Below are 21,270 nucleotides of genomic sequence, written 5' to 3'. Positions count from 1 at the left end.
TTCTCAGATCATCCAGAAATACATGAAATTAACCATGCTGTAGCATTTCTGATACCAACATGTCTGAGACTGATCCAGGTTCTATGCCACAAGCTCCCTGTTTTAAAGTAATCTAAATACATTGGTGCAGGCATGATTGTATGGTAAGAAGCTTGCTTCCTAACCACATGGTTCCAGGTTCAATCCCACTGCATGGTACCTTGAACAAATGTATTCTTGTATAGTCCTTTTTTCAGTTTGTCTCCCAAATCTATTCACAAGGCCTGGGACTATACAAGAAGACATTTGTTCAAGGTGCCGTGCAGTGGGAGTGAACCTGGAACCATGTGGTTGGGAAGCAAGCTTCTTACCATACAATTATCCCTGCACCAATGAATTTAGATTTTATTTTAGATCACTTTAAAACAGGGACAACAAAACATCCAGATACAAAGAAAACAAGGATGGATCATTCGAAGTTTTCTTTCTTCAGTCGAGTACCAGATTATCTTCACAATATAATCAACCGAAATTGCGAAGATAATCTGGTACTCGACTGAGGAAAGATAACTTCGAATGACCCGTCCTTGTTTTCTTTGTATTGTCTATCTGGATGTTTTGTTGTCCCATTTTTGTATCACCTAACTGTCTGGATGTTTTGCGTTCTTGTCCCATTTTGTATTTTATATATATATATATATGTGCGTGTGTGTGTGTGTGTGTGTGTGTAATAGATATATAACAGCATGGAATTTTGTCAGTGAACAAGTTGCGGTCTCAAAGCAATGAAAATATTTTGGCAAATTAAATTCATATGTTGAAGTGAATCTAACAGATTTTTTGTGTTTCTTAAATGGCTTATAAACACCTTCCATACTGCAATTGTTTTTGTTCCAGCACACAATCTCAGATCAGGTCACTTGCTATGCAAGTACATCTCTGTAATATATATATATATATATATATATATATATATATATATATAGGGAGAATTCACAAAAAAACAAAAGATGAAGACAAGTGGTGTAGAAAACAAACAGATGTATTAGTATAACGCTTGGGAATTGAAAAAGTCTTTAACGTTTCGAGCCTATGCTCTTCCACAGAAAGAAACAAGGAGAGAAAAAAATGTGTATGGTGGTTAGCGATCTATCATGGCGAATATATATATATATATATATATATATATATGCTTTTAGGCTTTCACTTCATACACACCAGCTCAATTTGATTCGTTCTCATGTCGCCCCCTCAAAATAAGGGTAGAAGAACATCGCAAAGCTGTGACACGAGAAGTCTTAGAGGACAATTACATGTTTATTTTATCTAATGTAATATTGTTATCAACTTCTGGAGATTATTGACACAGGTCCTGGGGCTGATAGGGCAAGTTAACTAGTTTCTTTGGTGTATAAGAAACTGAGATCACAACATTCCCCATGAACAGAATGCCAATGTGTCACAGAATTTACCTGTTTACGGCTGAGTGGACTGGAACAATGGGAAATGAAGTGCTTTGTTCACAAACTCAATACACTGTCAAGTCTGGAAATCGAAGCTACAATCTTATAATCACAAGTACAACCCTTTAACCAGTAGGTCACATGTCTTCATTTACGTTATAGTTAATTTGGATAATTAATGAGTTGGATGTGGTGCTGAAAAAAGAGCAATAACTCTTGAAATATGCATGTACACACCACCCATTACCTATTTTTTTGGAGGGGAAACATATTAAATATAAATCCTTGTACTATTCTAATGTAGAAACAGTTGAACCATCACATAAAGTGATGTCAAAATATTTTTCAAATGAAATTTTTTAATTTTTTTTTTATCTGCTTTATTTAATTTCTAGTGATAATTTTGTTGATTCTCTTTGAACCTAGGAACCGAACGGAGTTCTTTAATCTGGTAAACGAAGAAGAAAACTGTGATTGGACAAATGAAGAATCAAGAGAACTCCTACAGTAAGTAAATAAAAATATCGATTTGATGTATTATGTATCAGAAAATCTCTTATTCAAAGAGAAGAGTGACAAAAAGAATTAAATCTCATAGATGGTTAGATGAAATGCCATATTTGATGGTATATAATATGCAGGTTCATCGTCATCACCATCATCATTGTTTAACATCTGCTTTCCATGCTAGCAGGGGTTGGACAATTTGACTGAGGACTGGTGAACCAGATGGCTACACCAGGCTCCAATCTGATTTGGCAGAGTTATGCCACCGGCACGAAGGCCAGTCTGGCAGTACTGGCAACGCAAAAAATATTCTGAAGTCACCTCAGGCCTTATATACAAAGTTGGGTTTTAATGCATTAAAAAAATTTTGTTCATGAATATTCTCTACTGAAATTGAGGTGCATCTAATATACCTGTTCGCTTTTTATGCCATCAAACAAGGTAAAGCTTAAGCAGTGGTTCTCAACTGTTTCCTTATCTATAGACCCCTTTGTTTAGCATTTTATTCTGGTGGACCCCCATAGCCATTCAACGTTTAAAAACTAATTTTATACATACTTTTTTCAAAATTCCTATTTTGTCATTCACTCATTCACTTGTATAGGTTGAATTGTGTAAAACATTAAAGAAAGAAATGTAGATATTTCTTGCAATACATGCATCTAAATGAAAACTTTTTATGGACCCTTAAAATACTTCTATGGATCTCTAATTTACTACTTTGCTAGCATGGACCCCAGTTAAGAACCAGTGATTTAAAATATAGTTTGATACTTATCACACATCATAAGCCAAAAGTAGACCTGTGAAGTGGGACAAGCAGAGTTATGTGCCTTGCTAGTGAGCAAATATTATAGTAAAATTAGCAGTTGTGACTCTGGTACTAAATAATTCAACATCTTTATCTGATTGTCATTTATTCATCATCATCATTATCACCGTATAACATCTGCTTTCCATGCTAGCATGGGTTGGACGATTTGACTGAGGACTGGTGAACCAGATGGCTACACCAGGCTCCAATCTGATCTTGCAGAGTTTCTACAGCTGGATGCCCTTCCTCATGCCAACCACTCTGAGAGTGTAGTGGGTGCTTTTACGTGCCAGTGGCACGAAGGCCAGTTATGCGGTATTGGCAATGGCCATGCACAAAATGGTGTATTTTACGTGCCACCTGTACAGGTGCCAGTTCGGCGGCACTGGCAACGATCTCGCTCGAATGCCTTTACACGTGCCACCGGCACAAGTGCCAGGAAGGTGACGCTGGGCACAGGTGCCATCACGATTTCGCTTTCGCTTGTCCCAACAGGTCTTCGCAAGCCGAGTTTAGTGTCCAATGAAGGAGACAACATTGGCATGGGTGCCAGTCGTCGAATTCTAAAATCATGCTCTCTGACATAGTTGCATTCCCTGCTCCAAATTAGGAATCAAAACCTATAATTATGAAGCAAATAGAATATAGGTGTCTGCTTACATGACTTCTTGTTCTTTTTTCATCTTTACATCATGTAATGGAACACTACTTCTTCATTTAATAAGAGGACAAAGATCCTTCCTGAGACACATAGACTCATGGGGCTGGTTTCCTAGTTTCTGTGGCGCATATATTTCCCCACTGGACAGGACACTGGTTCATCACAGGATTCTCATTTTTACCTACTGAGTGAACTGGAGTAATATGAAATAAAGTGTCTTGCTCAAGGACACAACACATCACCTGGTCCAGGAATTGAAACCAGAATCTTACTATCACAAGTCTAATACCCTAACTTCTAGGCATGGGTCAGACAGTTTGACAGGAGCTGGCAAGCCAGAGGGCTGAACTAAGCTCCAGTTGTCTGTTTTGGCCTGGTTTCTATGGCTGGATACCCTTCCTGTCACCAACCCTTCTTGTTTCTAATCAAGACAATATTTCCCTATGGTCAGACATGTTTTCACAGAATGTGGAAAATGAACGACACTGCTTGTATGATAGTGGCACTCGTTTACAATTACTGTGCCCTGTCAAAACAAGGAGACACAAACCTGCAAACACCCATAAATGCATGCATACATAAACACACAAACATACACACACACTCTTTCTCCCCCCTCTCCATCCCCTCCCATCCCCCCTCTCCATCCCCCCTCCCCCTCTCTCTCCCCCTCCCCCTCTCTCTCCCCCTCCCCCTCTTCCCCCTCCCCCTCCCCCCTCTTCCCCCTCCCCCTCCCCCCTCTTCCCCCTCTCTCCTCTCTCTCTACCTCTCTCCTCCCTCTCTCTCAAATACTAAAAGTAAAATAAGATATTGAAGCTGATAAGAATTTATAAACTGCTTACGACTCTCTAAGGAGCAGTTTTTGTGAAACTCTGTAAGAGTTTGTGAAGTCTTTTCAGCTGCAACACACATACACCTTATTGTGTCTTGGTATGGTCATTACACCAATAATAACACATGCACTAGTTCAATATCACTTTTTTATTGTTAGTTTATTAGTTGACTAACTAATCAATCATTTGTTTCATATCTTGGTTAAACAATCAATCAGTTGTGTGTTAGAATATTTAACCAACTGACGACTAACAACAAAGAAATGCTATCAAACCTATGCATGTGTTATTATTGGCGTAGCGACCCTCCCAAGACACAAAATTTGTTTTAACATGCAAATTCATATCAAGAATCTTGCAAACCAAATAAAAAAAATGAGTGGGTATGTGGTAAGTAGCTTGCTTACGACCCACATGGTTCCGGGTTCAGTTTCACTGCGTGGCACCTTGGGCAAGTGTCTTCTGCTATAGCCTCGGGCCAACCAAAGCCTTGTGAGTGGATTTGGTAGACGGAAACTGAAAGAAGCACATCGTATATATGTATGTATGTATATATATATATATATATATATATATATATATATATATATATATGTGTGTGTGTATATGTTTATGTGTCTGTGTTTGTCTCCCGCAACATCACTTGACAACTGATGCTGGTGTATTTACATCCCCATAACTTAGCAGTTCGGCAAAAGAGACCGATAGAATAAGTGCTAGCCTTGCAAAGAATAAGTCCTGGGGTTGATTTGCTCGACTAAAGGTGGTGCTCCAGCATGGTCACAGTCAAATGACTGAAATAAGTAAAAGGGTATAAAATAGGCTTCTTTCAGTTTCTGTCTAACAAATCCACTCACATGGATTTTGATCAGCCTGGGGCTGTAGTAGAAGACATTTGCCCAAGTTGCCATGCAGTGGGACTGAACCTGAAACCACGTGGTTAGGAAGCAAACTTCTTAACAACACTGCCATGCCTATGCTTACATCATGATAAACACGATATGTTGCAGGTGGCATGTCGCTGAAAAATCTCTGCCCTAATTTCAGTTTTAGTAAGAAGTCTTAAAAAACAGATAAATTTCTGCCTGTCACCATGACAACAGAACTTATATCAGTCTGAATGTCATGCCCTTCCTTTCCTTGTTACTATGGCAACTGCTGATGTCAGTTTGATTTTTACTTGCTTTTGTTTCTTTGTTTTTGTTTTTTTAATTGAATCTGTTTCAAAGAATTATGTTATCATTTCCATAGAATATTATGAAAGGTTTTTAAAAAAAAAAAAACTTAAGTTCATTTCATTGATCTCGATACTAACTCACTTCCATCTACTGCAGCATCTTTTCCGGCTCCTCTTTACAATCTGAGTTCAAATCCTGCCAAGGTCAACATTACCTTTCATTATTTCAGTGTCTATAAAATAAAATACCAGTCATGTACTGAGGACAGTGTAATTGACTAATCTACTCTCCTTGGAACTGCTGTGTATCAAAATTTGAAAATTCTGATTATTGTTGCTATTGTTATTATTCTTATTATCATTACCATTATTATTATTATTATTATTATTATCATTATTATTATTATTATTATTATTATTATTATTATTATACAAGGTGGCAAACTGGCAGAATCGTTAGCACATTGGACGAAAGTGGTATTTCACCTGTCACTACATTCTGAGTTCAAATTCCACTGAGGTCAACTTTGCCTTTCATCTTTTCGGGGTCGATTAAGTGCTAGTTACATACTGGGGTCGATGTAATCAACTAGCCCCTCCCCCAAAATTCCAGGCCTTGTGCCTATAGTAGAAACGATTATTATTATTTTGAAACAAATTCGATGACTGGCACCTGTGCCAGTGGAGCGCTAGCAGCACCATCCAAGCGTGATCATTGCCAGAGCAGATGTTTGGCTTCCATGCCAGTGGCACGTAAATAGCACCATTTGAGCGTAATCGTTACCAGCATCGCCTTACTGGCATCTGTGCCGATGGCACGTAAATAGCACCATTTGAGCGTAATCGTTACCAGCATCGCCTTACTGGCATCTGTGCCGATGGCACGTTGGAAAAAGCATTTGAGCGAGGTTGTTGCCGGTGCCGCTGGACTGGCTCCTGTGCAGGTGGTACGTAAAAAACACCATTTGAGCATGGTCGTTGCCAGTACCGCCTGACTGGCTCTCGTGTCGGTGGCATGTAAAAGCACCCACTGCACTCTCGGAGTGGTTGGCGTTAAGAAGGGCATCCAGCTGTAGAAACTCTGCCAGATCTGATTGGAGCCTGATGCAGCCATTCAGTTCGCCAGTCGTCAGTCAAATTGTCAAACCCATGCTAGCATGGAAAGCGGACCAATTCCTAGACCTGGTGGTGCGTTGTGTTCTTGAGCAAAACACTTTATCTCGTGTTGTTCTGCAGTCACTTCGACACCTGATTTGTGGCACCCTTGTGCCCCTGTTCAGGCAAAGTCAATTTGATGGAGGAAGTGAGCTAATGAGGGGCATGAACATTTGATCCAATGGAAATATTATTATTATTATTATTAATTTTGCTTATTTTTCTTTTCCAGAGCTATGATGATGACTGCCTGTGATGTCTCAGCAATAACAAAACCATGGGAAATACAACAAGAGGTGAATTTTTTATTTCAATAGATTTAATAATGCAATCGCAAAGATCGGTAATCTAGTTTTTTTTTTTAAATGGTGTAGAACGGTTAGGATTGAAATGCTTTGGTGCCACCGAAATTTGGCGTTGCTGATTCTGCACTGTCTTATTTGACATTACTCATGTTTTTCGTTCTCTCTCTCTCTTCCTCTCTTTCTCTCCCCTCCTCTCTTCCTTTCTCTCCCTCCCACTCTATCTCTTATCTCTGCTCCCTCTTCCATACCGCCCCTCTCTTCCCTCTCCTCCTTGTGTATGTTTGTGAGCATATTTCTCCCAGTGTATTTGAAGAGAGGATAATTGTTTTTGTTTACTGTGTTCAGTTAAATTGTAATGTCTCTTTCTCCTCCTCCTTTTCTCCCCTCCCTGTGTACATATTTCTGTTCACGTAAGCGCTGCTTGTGTGTGATTATGTGCGTTTCCCTCCAGTGCCCTAAAAGCACTTCTGCCAAAACACACTAAGTCTATCACTCATGACACAGCAGCACTTCAACCAGTAAATCTGGCTCTTATCTCCTTATTATATTTTCAATGGAAAGTCACTTGAAAATTATCAACAATTTGATGATAATTTCTGGAAAACATCAAGAATTTGGAGGGTTTTTGTAGAAGGTTTTAATTCAAATATAAATACTTTAAAGCAGGCAGTTTAATATTGTTGAGCTCAAGGCAGTGTCAGGTGAATTCACTGGTATAATCATCATCATCATCATTGTCGTTTAACGTCCACTTTCCATGCTAGCATGGGTTGGATGGTTTGACTGAGGGCTGGCGAGCCAGAAGGCTGCACCAGGCTCCAATCTGATCTGGCAAAGTTTCTACAGCTGGAGGCCCTTCCTAACACCAACCACTCCGAGAGTGCAGTGGGTGCTTTTTATGTGCCACCAGCATGGGACCAGTCATGCGGCACTGGCATCAACCACGCTTGATTGGTGCTTTTTATATGCCACCATCATGGGTGCCAATCAGGCGGTACTGTCATCGGCCTTGACAACAACTTCACTTGCCTCAACAGGTTTTTGCAAGCGCAGTTTATTGCCCAATGATTGAAGGGTACCCTTAATCTAAATATCTAATTTTCTTGCATTGGGTTGTTTGACAGGATCTGATGAGTCAAACTACTGCGTCATAAACCATTGTCTACTTTGGGATGTTTTCTATGGGTGGATGTCCTTAATGCCACCTACTTCACAATGTGTACTGGGTGCTTTTTTTAACGTTTCCAACTGTGTGTGTGGTATATTCCTTCATATCCAACCGGCAACAATATTTCACTCCTATCTTTATTATCAGCAAGCACCCTGACAACTGTACATCATGTTAATGTCATGTGATGGGCTACAGTAGTAGTTTTCAAATGGGCAAACTTCACCCCAGGAAAATCTTATGTCTTCCTATCTTCTTTATTAATGCCCCCAGTTTTTTTTTTATTTGATTTATTACCAAAAATCTTTTTTTATACAACTTTGTCTGATACTAAATATATAAAAAAATGTTATTACAATATTTAAAAGACATTCCAGTTTTGTATATGTGTGTATGTATGTTTGTCTCCCCATCATCGGTTGACAACTGATGCTGCTGTATTTATATCCCTGAAACTTAGTGGTACGGCAAAAAAGATCAATAGAATAAGTACTAGGCTTACAAGTCCTGGGGTCGATTTCTTTGACTAAAACCTTTTAAGGTGGTGCTGCAGTCAAATGACTGAAACAAGGAAAAGAATAAAAGTATATATATATATATATATATATATATATATATATATATATATATATATATATATATACTAGGCGCAGGAGTGGCTGTGTGGTAAGTAACTTGCTTACGAACCACATGGTTCCGGATTCAGTCCCACTGTGTGGCACCTTGGGCAAGTGTCTTCTACTATAACCTTGGGCCGACCAAAACCTTGTGAGTGGATTTGGTAGACAGAAACTGAAAGAAACCTGTTGTATATATGTATATATATATATATATATATATATATATATAATATCATCATCATCGTTTAACGTCCGCTTTCCATGCTAGCATGGGTTGGACGATTTGACTGAGGACTGGTGAAACCGGATGGCAACACCAGGCTCCAATCTAATTTGGCAGAGTTTCTACAGCTGGATGCCCTTCCTAACGCCAACCATGTGTGTGTGTATGTGTATGTATATGTTTGTGTCTGTGTTTGTCCCTCCCAACTTCGCTTGACAACTGATGCTGGTGTGTTTACGTCCCCGTAACTTAGCGGTTCGGCAAAAGAGACTGATAGAATAAGTACTAGGCTTACAAAGAATAAGTCCTGGGGTCGATTTGCTCGACTAAAGGCGATGCTCCAGCATGGCCACAGTGAAATGACTGAAACAAGTAAAAGAGTATATATATTTATAGGTTCTCTTGACATCTGCATGAAATAGCAGCCTTATCACCTGAAAATCGTATCCTATCATCTGAAATAAAAGATATGTTAGACAATGTATCATCTTCCAGCTATGACCATCCCATCTTTCCAAATAGATAAAACCACGTTATTTAATGTGTCCTTTGTTTCCAAGATAATAAGGTATAATTTGATGACAATTTGGCTGTTATTTCTAGCTGGCTAAGAAACCATGGAGAGGGTGTCTGGTTGGCTTTGAGAAATGAGTGTAAAATTAGAAAGAAAACACTATAATATTTTTTAAAATTGTGATGGGCAATTTTCCAGCTTAATTTAAATAATATGGATGATTGGTTCGTTAAATATTTTTGTGAAGAATTTCTTAATCGTTATTTGGAACAACTGAACTAAATTGTTCGCCTGGAACTGTGTTTATATTTCTCATCATTAATTTATCCACGACACATGGCTTAGTTGTTAGAGTATATATTTCATGATCAGGAGGTCATGGGTTCGATTCCTGGTGGTGTGTTGTGTCTTTGAGCAAGACACTTTATTTTCACACTACTCCTGTTCACTCAGCTGCCAAAAACGAGTTGTACCTGAAATTCAAAAAGGGCCAGCCTTGTCACATTCTGTATCACACTGAATTTCCCTGAGAACTGCAATAAGAGTACCTGTGTCTGTGAAGTACTCGGCCACTTTCACAAGCAAGTTGTTTCTTATTTCTTTATTGCCCACAAGGGGCTAAACATAGAGAGGACAAACAAGGACAGACAAAGGGATTATGTCGATTACATCGACCCCAGTGCGTAACTGGTACTTAATTTATCGACCCCGAAAGGATGAAAGGCAAAGTCAACCTCGGCGGATTTTGAAATCAGAACGTAACGGCAGATGAAATACCGCTAAGCATTTCTCCCAGCATGCTAACGTTTCTGCCAGCTCGCCGCCTTCACATTAATTTCACAAGCAGGTTGTTTCTGTTAATCGTATGAACTGCAACACTCATTATCATAATCGATGAAGAACCAGGTCAATTTATCCATTAGAGATGGAACTTAGACTGAGCTTTTCTCTCTTTCTGGTCACCTACACTTCACCTCCACTCGAGTTTGAGTTTGCTTTTAGTTATGTTACTTCTTCATTGAATATTCCTAACCTCATGTTAGACGAGTCTAGCAAATCTTGTTAGAATCAAATTTTGCAATATCATGTAGTGTGACATTGTCAGTGTCCACTAATCATTTGAATAATGGATCCTTTTTGGTTATCTCACCCCCATTAAAAAATTGCCATTAAAACGCTGGGTTATCTCCCCCTCTGTTTTTCTTTCTTTCTCTCTTTTTCTTTCTTTCCTTTCTCTCTTCACATTCTCTCTCTTTCTCTCTCTCTTTTTCTTTTTTTCCCTCTTTTTCTCACATTGGCCTTTGTAGTTTTTTTCCACGAGGTCCTTAAAGGCGCCTCCCCTATTTGGAGTTTTAAATTGTTTAATTGTAATTATTTATATTGTTTACACATTGTAAAACCCATTGTATCGTCCTGTTTTTGTCTTTTATGTTGTTGCATGTCTTTTAACGTAATTTCATGTAAGCCCTTGTGACCAATAAACGAATTAGTTATTATTATTATTATCATCATCCTATGACTCGCGGTCATAGGATCGCGGTTTCGATTCCCAGACTGGGCGTTGTAAGTGTTTATTGAGCGAAAACACCTAAAGCTCCACTAGGCTCCGGCAGAGGATGGTGGCGAACCCTGCTGTACTCTTTCACCACAACTTTCTCTCACTCTTACTTCCTGTTTCTGTTGTGCCTGTAATTCAAAGGGTCAGCCTTGTCACACTGTGTCACGCTGAATATCCCTGAGAACTACGTGAAGGGTACACGTGTCTGTGGAGTGCTCAGCCACTTGCACGTTAATTTCACGAGCAGGCTGTTCCGTTGATCGGATCAACTGGAACCCTCGACGTCGTAAGCAACGGAGTGCCAGCAAGAATTATTATCATCATTAACTCACCGAAATAGCAAAATTCTTAGCAGACCAAGCAAAATACTTAGTGGCATTTTGTCTGTATTCTCATTTTGCATTCAAGTTCCACCACGGTCTACTTGGCCTTTCATTCTTCCAGGGCCGATAAAAATAGGTACCAGTTGATCACAAGGGTCAATGTAATCGACCAGCCTCCCCGCCCCTCAAAAAAAAAAAAAAAAAAATTTCAGATCCTGTCTATAGGAGAAAGGTTTGTTATTATCGTTAATAATAACGGTTTCATATTTTGACACAAAGCCAGCCATTTCGTGGGGTGAGTAAGCTGATTACATCGACCCCGAAAGGATGAAAGGCAAGGTCGACCTCAGTGGAATTTGAACTCAGAATGTGAAAATGGACGAAAATCCGCTGTGCCTTTTGCCCGGCGTACTAAACGATTCTGCCAGCTCAGCTTACGCCTACCTTTGTTTCCCAAGTGGTCTCACCCCATTTAAGTACTAACCGGGGTTGGCGTTATAATAACAACAACAACAACAACAACGATAGGCTGGTGCTGTGAGACCCTCTCAAGTGTTTGCTAATGACCTCCACAAACAAGGCTGACTGGAGCCATTCAAGAACGGCAGCAACCTCGTAAATAAATTGGTCAGATTTTAGCTGACCAAGGGAGAGAACTCTGCCTTATTTAACTATAATTTCTGAATCCAATTTCTCCTGCTTAATCAAGTTGTCAGAATACCCCTATTTCTATTATAATGCCTTTTTATATCAAGCCACATGGGCCCTACATCATGAACCAGCGATATGGTACTTAGAAATATATATATATATATATATATATATATATATATATATATATATATATATATATATATATATATATAAAGGGGGAAGAAGAATACGAAGAATCAAACGTTTTATGTAAAATGCTTGAAATATTTACATTTTAAAGCAGTTTATGTTTGCGATAAAATATGTTTCTTTGTTGTTTTAGCGAAAGATCTGTTCTGAGTGAATAACTTTTAAGATCGTTAATGTTCCTACCCTGGCTATACCCGCATATCATTAAAAAAAATTTGTTTTAGGCTTTGTATATTCACGTTCCATATTATCAAGTCTTTCTTTCTTTTTTCTTTTCTTTTTCTCTCCCTCTGTTTCTCTCTTTTTCTTAATTCTTCTTTTTCTTTCTCTTCACATTCTCTCTCTCTCTCTCCCTCCCTGTTTTTCTTTTTTCTCTCTTCACATTCTCTCTCTCTCCCCCTCTGTTTTTCTTTCTTTCTTTCTTTTTCTTTCTTTCCATTCTCTCTTCACGTTCTCTCTCTCTTTTCCCTAATTCTTTTTTCTTTCTCTTCACATTCTCTTTCTCTCTCTCCCAGTTTTCCTTTCTTTCTCTCTTTTTCTGAATTCTTTTTCTTTCTTTCTTTTCTTCATATTCTCTTTCTCTCTCTCCCCCCTCTCTCTCCCCCCTCTCTCTCTTCCTTAATTCTTCTTTTCCTTGCTGCTCAGTGGTTCTGGGTTCAGTCCCACAGCACAGCACCTTGGGCAAGTGTCTTCTTTTATAGCTTTGGTCCTACTAAAAGCCTTGCAAGTAAATTTGGTGGATGGAAACTTAAAGAAGCCCATCATATATACACGTGTGTGTTTGTGTGTTTGTCTTGTGTTTGTCCACCTCCACTACTTGTTAGCCAGTGTTCATATGTTTACATCCCTGTAACTTATTAGTTTAGCAAAACAGAATAAATAACAGGTTTTAAAAAAGTTACTGGATTGGGGTTATTTATTTATTTATTTATTTTTGCCTAAAATTCCTCATGGTGGTGCCCCAGCATGGCCATATTCTAATGACTGAAACAAGTAAAAGATAAAAGAAAGACAAAAGATGGTCCCAGGTGAATATCTCTGCTCTGAGCATGCACCTGTAAGTTAGTGATAAACAACTGGGAGAGGGTACTTGCCTTGGGGCTCAGGGTAACTGAGTTTTGTGGGATTTCCACAAGTGACCTTCAGAGGTCACCTTCAGTTTTTAAAAAATTCTTTGATTTTTTTGTTTGCATTTCCTTTGTTTTTATGAGTTTTTTTTTTAAGCCTTTCGCATTTAAACTGGCCAAATCCAACCCAACTATTTTACCTGTTTTTATACTCAAACTGGTAAAATTTGGCCCATCACACCTGCCTTACAATTTCATTATAAGAATAGACCCTTACATATTGAAATCTTGAAGCTCTGAGATTATGCATGATTAATTGAAAACGATGGAAATAAATAAAAATTACATTTGAAAGAAAGAGTAATCTGAGTACAAAAGGGTTAAATGTAACCATACACTGTATTATCCTTTGCTGTCCTTTCTCTTTTGTGGTTAATAAAGAAAGCATTATCATTATTAAGGTAGCGAGCTGGCAGAATGGTTAGCATGCTGGGCAAACTGCTTAGCGGTATTTTGCCTGTCGCTACATTCTGAGTTCAAATTTCACTGAGGTCAACTTTACCTTTCATCCATTCGTGGTTGATAAATTAAGCACCAGTGAAATTCTGGAGTTGATGTAATCAATTGACCCCTTCCCCAAGATTTCAGGCCTTGTGCCTATATTATTATTATTATTATTATTATAATTATTAATAAGGCAGTGAGTTGGCAGAATATTTAGCATGCCAGGTAAAATGCTTAGCAGCATTTCACCCATCACTATGTTCTGAGTTCAAATTCCACCCTTGTGGCAAAATTTGAAACCATTATTATTATTATTATTATTATTATTATTATTGTTGTTGTTGTTGTTGTTATCATCATCATCATCATCATTATTATTTTGTTTTTAGATTGCTAAACTTGTTGCCCGTGAATTTTTTGAGCAAGGTGATATAGAAAGGCAGCAATGGAATATAACACCAATAGTAAGTTTGACTACTGTTTCTTCTACTACTACTACTACTACCACTACTACCACCACCACCACCACCGCCGCCACCAACACCACTACCACTATTATTTTTAAGGTGGTGGGCTGGCAGAATTGTTAACACGCCTCCCCCCAAAATCTGATGGCCCTGTGCCAAAATTTGAAGCCATCGTCATCATCATCATCATTATTATTATTGTTTTCTGATTGATTTGCATTTTATTTCATCTTTCCACTGGGTCTCAACCAGAGACCTGAGGCATGTATATATTTGATGGCGAGAAACTACCTGATTATTATTATTATTATTATTATCATCATTATTAGTCAAGACGAAGAGTGCGATTTTAGATGTTTTATTTTTTGAACAACATTTCGACAGAACGTCTGTCTTTCTCAAGTTCAAACCAAAGAAATTTTGAATTTTCAATCACCTTTTGGTTTGAACTTGAGAAAGACAGACGTTCTGTCGAAATGTTGTTCAAAAAATAAAACATCTAAAATCGCACTCTTCGTCTTGACTATTTACCTTCGTGAAGAGTTACGTCAATCCTTTTTTTTAAAATATCATCATTATTATTATTATTATTATTATTATTATTATTATTATTATTATTATTATTATTATTAAGGCAGTAAGCTGGCAGAATTGTTAGCACACCGGGTGAAATGCTTTACAGTATTTCGTCTGCTGTTACATCCTGAGTTCAAATTCTGCCGAGGTTGATTTTGCCTTTCATCCTTTCGGGGTTAGTAAATTAAGTACCAGTTGAGCACTGGGGTTCATGTAATTGACTTATTCCCTCCCACAACATGGCTGCCCTTGTGGCAAAATTTAAAACCAATATTATTATTATTGTTAAGGCGGTGAGCTGGCAGAATTGTTAGTACGCTGAGCATGATGCTTACTGGCATTTTGACCATCTTCACATTTTGAGGTCAAATTCCGCTGGGGTCAACTTTGCCTTTCATCCTTTCAAGGTCAATAAATTAAGTACCAGTGAAACACTGGGGTCAATGTAATCAACAGTCCCCCCACCCACTAAATTTCAGGCCTTGTGCCTTTAGTAGAAAGATCATTATTATTGTTATATTATTATTATTATTATTATTATTATTATTGTGGTGAGCTAAATGCTTAGCAGCATTTCATCCATCTTTACGTTCTGAGTTGAAATTTTGCCAAGGTCAGCTTTGCCTTTCATCTTTTTGGGGGCAATAAAATGAGTACCAGTTGAGCAGAGGGGTCGATGTAATTAACTGACCCCATCTCCTGAAATTGCTGGCCTTGTGCCAGAATTTGACACCATTATTATCATTATTATTATTATTATTATTATTATTAAAAAACCTTGGGAGAGGCATTATGCAGAGTGCAATGAAATGATTTAACAAAAAAAAAAACTAAATACTGTTTATAAATTAATAAAGGACTGAACCAGTGCGTGTGTTTATTGCTGGCATAATGCCTCTCCCAAGGTTTAATTTTATTTCTTTCAGCACACGTATCCACATCGAGTCTTGCACACGAAATACACATACATCATCATCATCATCATCATCGTTTAACGTCCGCTTTCCATGCTAGCATGGGTTGGACGATTTGACTGAGGACTGGTGAAACCGGATGGCAACACCAGGCTCCAGTCGAAAATTATTATTATTATTATCATTATTATTATTATAGAGTCGTTGATTGGCTCTGTGCATTCTGAGTTCAAACCCTACCTAGATGATGACCCTTATGATGAGGTAATCTAAAGTGGTGAGCTGGCAGAATTGTTAGCACGCCAGGCAAAATGCTTAACAGTATTTTATTTCGTCTGTCTTTACGTTCTGAGTTCAAATTCTGCCGAGGTCGACTTTGCCTTTCATCCTTTCAGGGTCAATAAATTAAGTACCAATGAAAAACTCCCCCAAAATTTCAAAGCCTTGAGACTTCAGTAGAAAGGATTATGATGAGGTAACCTCTTTCAGGTGGGATAATTAGGTACCACTAAAAAAAGGCACAGAAACTCAGAAGGTCATAATCTAAGGTCACAAACTGCTCAACAAATGAAGATGATGGTACTGAGGGTAATAATGAAGCCGGTGGTTGTTGTTGTTGTTCTTCTTCTTGTTTGTTTTGTGTTGCTAGTACTTTTAAGTTTGCTCTATTTATCGTAATTAGAATACGCTGAGTATTCAGTCTATTTGGATAATTAATGATAATTCAAATAAGACCATGATTGGCTTCTTCTCCTCCTCCTCCTCCTTCTTTGGTGCAGTTAATTATATCAGTGAATCATTAGCTTTCCACTAATTTTTGCTTCACGTGTTAAGAGAGAGATATTACAGTTCTATATTTAAAAGACGAGGGATTATTTATATTTGACAGATATTTGTCCTCACCTTGGGCATATGGTGTAGTGGTTAAGAGTGCGGGCTACTAACCCCAACATTCCGAGATCGATTCCAAGCAGTGACCTGAATAATAATAATAATAATAATCATAATAATAACATCGAAAATTACCTTAGTAATGAGAATCCAGGTTCAAAATTTCCTCAAGGCACCTGATGAAGGCTGGAGGGTATATCAGCTGAAATGTTGTGTTAATAACAAACAAGATGAGGATAAATATTTGTCAAATGTAAATAATGTAAGGAAGAGAGAAATATATTTCATGTTTTGTTTTGTTTTTTTTTCAGGGCATGATGGATCGAGATAAGCAAGATGAACTTCCTTCTATGCAAGTGAGCTTTATTGATGCCGTGTGTCTCCCAGTATATCGTGTAAGTTTCTGTCTGTCTGTTTCACTCTAACCTTTCATTATCTCACACAAGACCTCCTCCTCCTCCAGTGTCCTCCCTCCTCTCTCAAAATTCCTAGTCTTGCAAGTTACTTGGTGACCCTGCGCATGCTGGTGCCACATAAAACGCATTCAGTCCACACTGTAAAGTGGTTGGCATTTGGAAGGGCAGCCAATTGTAAAAACCATGCCAAAACTGACCTCACCTGTGCTGGTGCCACATAAAAAGCACTCAGTCCAATCTGCAGAGTGGTTGGTGTTAGGAGAGGCATCCAGCCATACAAACCCTGCCAAAACAGACACAGCAGCCTGGAGTAGTCTTCTGCCTGGCTGGCTCCTGTCAAACTGTCCATCTTATGCCTGCATGGAAGATGGATGTTGATGATGATGTATCATTAATAGATTGGCTGGAATGAGTTTTAGCTGTAGTGAAATAGCTTTAACCCTTTCGTTACCGTATTCATTTTGAGAAGCTCTGAGTTGCTTTCAATTAATTTTAAATATAAGGAATTTAGTAAAATAACTTAGTTATCATTAAGCTAGTGTTAGGAACATAAATTGTAATTAAGGTTTGGTGGAAGATTTTAATTCAGAACTTTTGAAAGCAAGATGTTTGTACTACAGAGCCAGAACTGGTTTCAGCTGGGTTGGTATCGAAAGGGTTAAAAATATCATGGTGACTTTAACCTTTTTGTTACTGTATTTCTTTTGAGATGCTCTGTGCTTCTTTCAATTAATTTTAAATATAACAAAGAATTTAGTAAAATAACTTCGTTCTCATTCAGCTAGTGTTAGGAACATAAATTGTGACTAAGGTTTGGTGGAAGACTTTCATTCAGAACTTATGGAAACAAGACATTTGTATTACAGAGCAAAAGGCAGTTTCAGGCAGACCGGTATTGAAAAGGTTAAAAATATCATGGTGACTTTAATCCTTTCATTATTGTATTTATTTTGAGATGCTCTGTGTTTCTTTCAATTAATCTTATGTCTGTGTTCTATGCTAGCATAGGTTGGATGAAGTAGTTGTATGCTGTCAACTTAATGTGACAGTCCCCTGAAGGGAATAATACTACTGTTGGTTAGACCTAGGAAGCTGCACTGCCTCCTGTCGGCCTTGACACATTTCCTGTGTCTAACCAACAGTAGTAGTATTCCTGTCAGGGGACTGTCACATTAAGTTGACAGCATACAACTACTTCATCGTATCACTACTGCATAAATCTCTCTGAGAGATTTAGAAATGTATTATTTCTAAATAGGTTGGATGGTTTGATAAGATCCTATACAACATAATGCAACTCGAGGACTACATTGTGCTGTAATGTCTACTTTAGCAGGGTTTCTATGGCTGGATGCCCTTCCTAATGCCAACTACATTGTCTACAGGGTATTTATTACATGCTACCTGATCTTACTATTTGTAAACTATGTCCCCTGTGCTAAATGTATTTATTTATTCATTTTTATTCATATTTTTTTCTTTGTTTTGCAGGCAATAAGTAAAATATCTCCAAAATTAAAACCTCTTCAAGATGGCTGTGAAGAAAACCGTCGACAATGGCAACGATTGTCAGATGAAAGGAAGCTTACGAAGGACGATTAAATGGCTTACATTTTCTCTAATACAATTCTGAAATCCTGTTGTTTTATGTAAAAAAAAAAAAAAACATGGGAAACTACAACATCTTGTTTTGAAAACATTTTTAAACAGTGTCTTATTGACATTCACCAAGCAGATGCAACATGTTTATTTGGTGTCTGATAAAAAGAGAAAATACAAATACAAAAAAAAACCAACAACAACAATAAAGCACACTAATTTATGTTGAAAATGTGAATTACAATTCAAGAAAGTAGAGTGGCTGAGTGGATGAGACATCAGTCTCTTGAGTCATAGGCTGTGAGTTCATATCTTACTGGAAGTACTGCACGAGCAAGTTGCATTGAAGCTACATGTTGCATGTAATTTATGTACTCTAGCTAGTGTCAGATGTATGATGTTGTCTGTATGTTCATCTGTGCTTTTTATTTGATGATACCATTGAAGCCAAACTACTGAACCAGACACTAGTGCAACTAACGATCTCTACTAATACATACCAAGGAATGCACCACTGACCAACAACTTGTTGGTGTTACTATGACACTTTGGGTATTGAAATGCACTTAACATTGTATTGGGTTGACTTATTTGTTTGTGTTATATACATACATACATACATATATATATATATATATATATATATATAAATTTGGCACTCTATCGTCATGTCTGAAAATGAGGTGAAAATTTATGACAATTTCAGAAACGGCAAACAAAATTTATAGAGTTACAGAAAAACTCCTTATAATACTGATAAAAATATTTTTCATGCTATTTCAAGCAACATTGGAAAGGATTTAAATAAATTGAAAAGGAAAGGAAACAAATGAATTTAACTGACAACCCAATGCCAAATGAAATTTGAAAAATTCATTGTAAAGCAAAACGCTTTGTCTAACCTGAGAGCATACCATGTTTTTAAATAATGAAGTAAAAATTGAAAAAAAATTTACATTTATGTAAGTTATGTACAATCAGTATACCCGAAAACTGGCACACATGTATTTATATTTTCTAAATAGAAAATTAGAATTTATAGAATTTATTTATAGCTAAAAATACATCATATTATATAATAATTTTTTTAGCTGTGTAAATATATGATAATAATTTGTTTTATTATTGTATTAAATAATAATGATTTTTTTTTGTTTTAGCTATGAAAATATTTCTGATTGTTGTGAAATATTGTAAAACCATAATTCACTAAGTCTTTGTTATATTTCACAATTTCAAAACTGTGCAATGTCTTTACTGTTCAATATGTGAACCCTAAATACCCTAAATATACACGGGGCCATAAAATAGCTCTGTATCAGACTCTCTTAAGTCCTGGCAGATGAGTGAGGAAGGGTTATGATAATCCTTAATCACCTTAGACACATGAGGGAGTGTGTAGGTATGTACATGTGTGTGTGTGTGTGTGTATATATATATATATATATATATATATATATATATATACATATCATGTGTATGGTTAGATGTATAACTGCTTCTATTCTGTTTAGAGCTCTACCATCCAGTCTGGTTCTAGTTTAGTGGTTAAACTATTACTTTACTTAGTATTGTTGGTTACAATATACAGAGTAAATCTAGGAGAAATTCTGATGATGTGCTCCTCTGATACATTGTGGTCCTAAACAACTGCAATGTTGAAAGATATAAACTTGTGTTTATCGTAATTTCTCCTATATACATGTGTGTATATATATATATATATATATATATATATATATATATATATATATATATATGTGTGTGAGTGTGTGTGTGTGTGTATATTTATATATATATGTGTGTGTCTATATATATATATAGAGAGAGGGAAAGATTTATTTGTGTGTGAGTGTGTTTGAGCGAGAGAAATTAAAATTTTTGTTTCGAAATTACGTGTCATAGTAAAAGAAACCAAAACAAGAAAAAGACCTTTGAGCAACACCGTTAACACCATCATTTGATGTATATAAGAAATATTTTGATAAAATTATTTTTTTATGTATTATTTCAAAACAATTTGAATTATGAAAATCGATTTCTCCACCTGCCTCCCTGCTTTTTTTGTGTCTTATAATTTTTTTGTTGTGGTTGTTAAAATTACAAAAAGGAAAGCAAAATTTCATTTCTCTAAACAATGTCATTCATTTATAAATGATCATCTCATAAAACAAGCATCTTAAATATTTATATGTATAATAAAAAAAGAAAAAATGCATTGTGGAAGTTCATAGAGAAACTTGTCCAAGAACTCAGTTTACCATGTTGCCTTGATTATGTGTTTAGAAATTATTTTATTTCACTTTTATTTTTAACACTTTTAGGAGAGGCGTGAATGTCACATCACATCTTTATTGCTTATCCCCCCCCCCCCCCCCTTAGACACCTACCTCCCATACACATGCACATACACTCACTTCATGTCCTTGTTGGGTAGAGCAAACACATTTTAGTGAGAGATTGCTTCCCCCCTCTGCCCATTGTCTCAGTTCTGTATTTTTAATGTGTCACTCTATTTCTGTATGGTAAGAAGTTTGCTTCCCAACCACATGGTTCCAGGTTCAGTCCCACTGCATGCCACCATGCACCAGTGTCTTCTGCTATACCCTCAGGCTGACCAAAGCCTTGTGAGTGGATTTGATGGATGGGAACTGAAAGATGCCTTATATATGAATATATATATATGTGTGTGT

General features: G+C 37.2%; 1 protein-coding gene across 5 annotated transcripts in view; it reads left to right on the top strand.

Moving 5' to 3' along the window:
• Positions 1-18,815, top strand: part of LOC106879863 (dual 3',5'-cyclic-AMP and -GMP phosphodiesterase 11) — a 237,633-nt gene extending 218,818 nt beyond the window's left edge. For 4 of the 5 annotated variants that reach the window (XM_089349480.1, XM_089349481.1, XM_014929581.3 and 1 more), the window contains 5 exons: positions 1,869-1,949; positions 6,822-6,885; positions 14,104-14,178; positions 16,874-16,957; positions 18,470-18,815. In XM_089349480.1, coding sequence (XP_089205606.1) covers positions 1,869-1,949; positions 6,822-6,885; positions 14,104-14,178; positions 16,874-16,957; positions 18,470-18,580 — 415 coding nt within the window. In that variant the 3' untranslated portion in view covers positions 18,581-18,815. Of the gene's footprint in view, positions 1-7; positions 129-1,868; positions 1,950-6,821; positions 6,886-14,103; positions 14,179-16,873; positions 16,958-18,469 lie in introns of those variants that run through there. The other variant, XM_089349482.1, reaches the window with a different exon arrangement.
• Positions 18,816-21,270: the final 2,455 nt, after the last annotated feature.

Source organism: Octopus bimaculoides, chromosome 3, assembly GCF_046866305.1.
Source record: "Octopus bimaculoides isolate indiv1 chromosome 3, ASM4686630v1, whole genome shotgun sequence".
Taxonomy (NCBI): Eukaryota; Metazoa; Mollusca; class Cephalopoda; order Octopoda; family Octopodidae; genus Octopus; species Octopus bimaculoides.
This window is presented reverse-complemented; position numbering and strand designations above follow the sequence as displayed.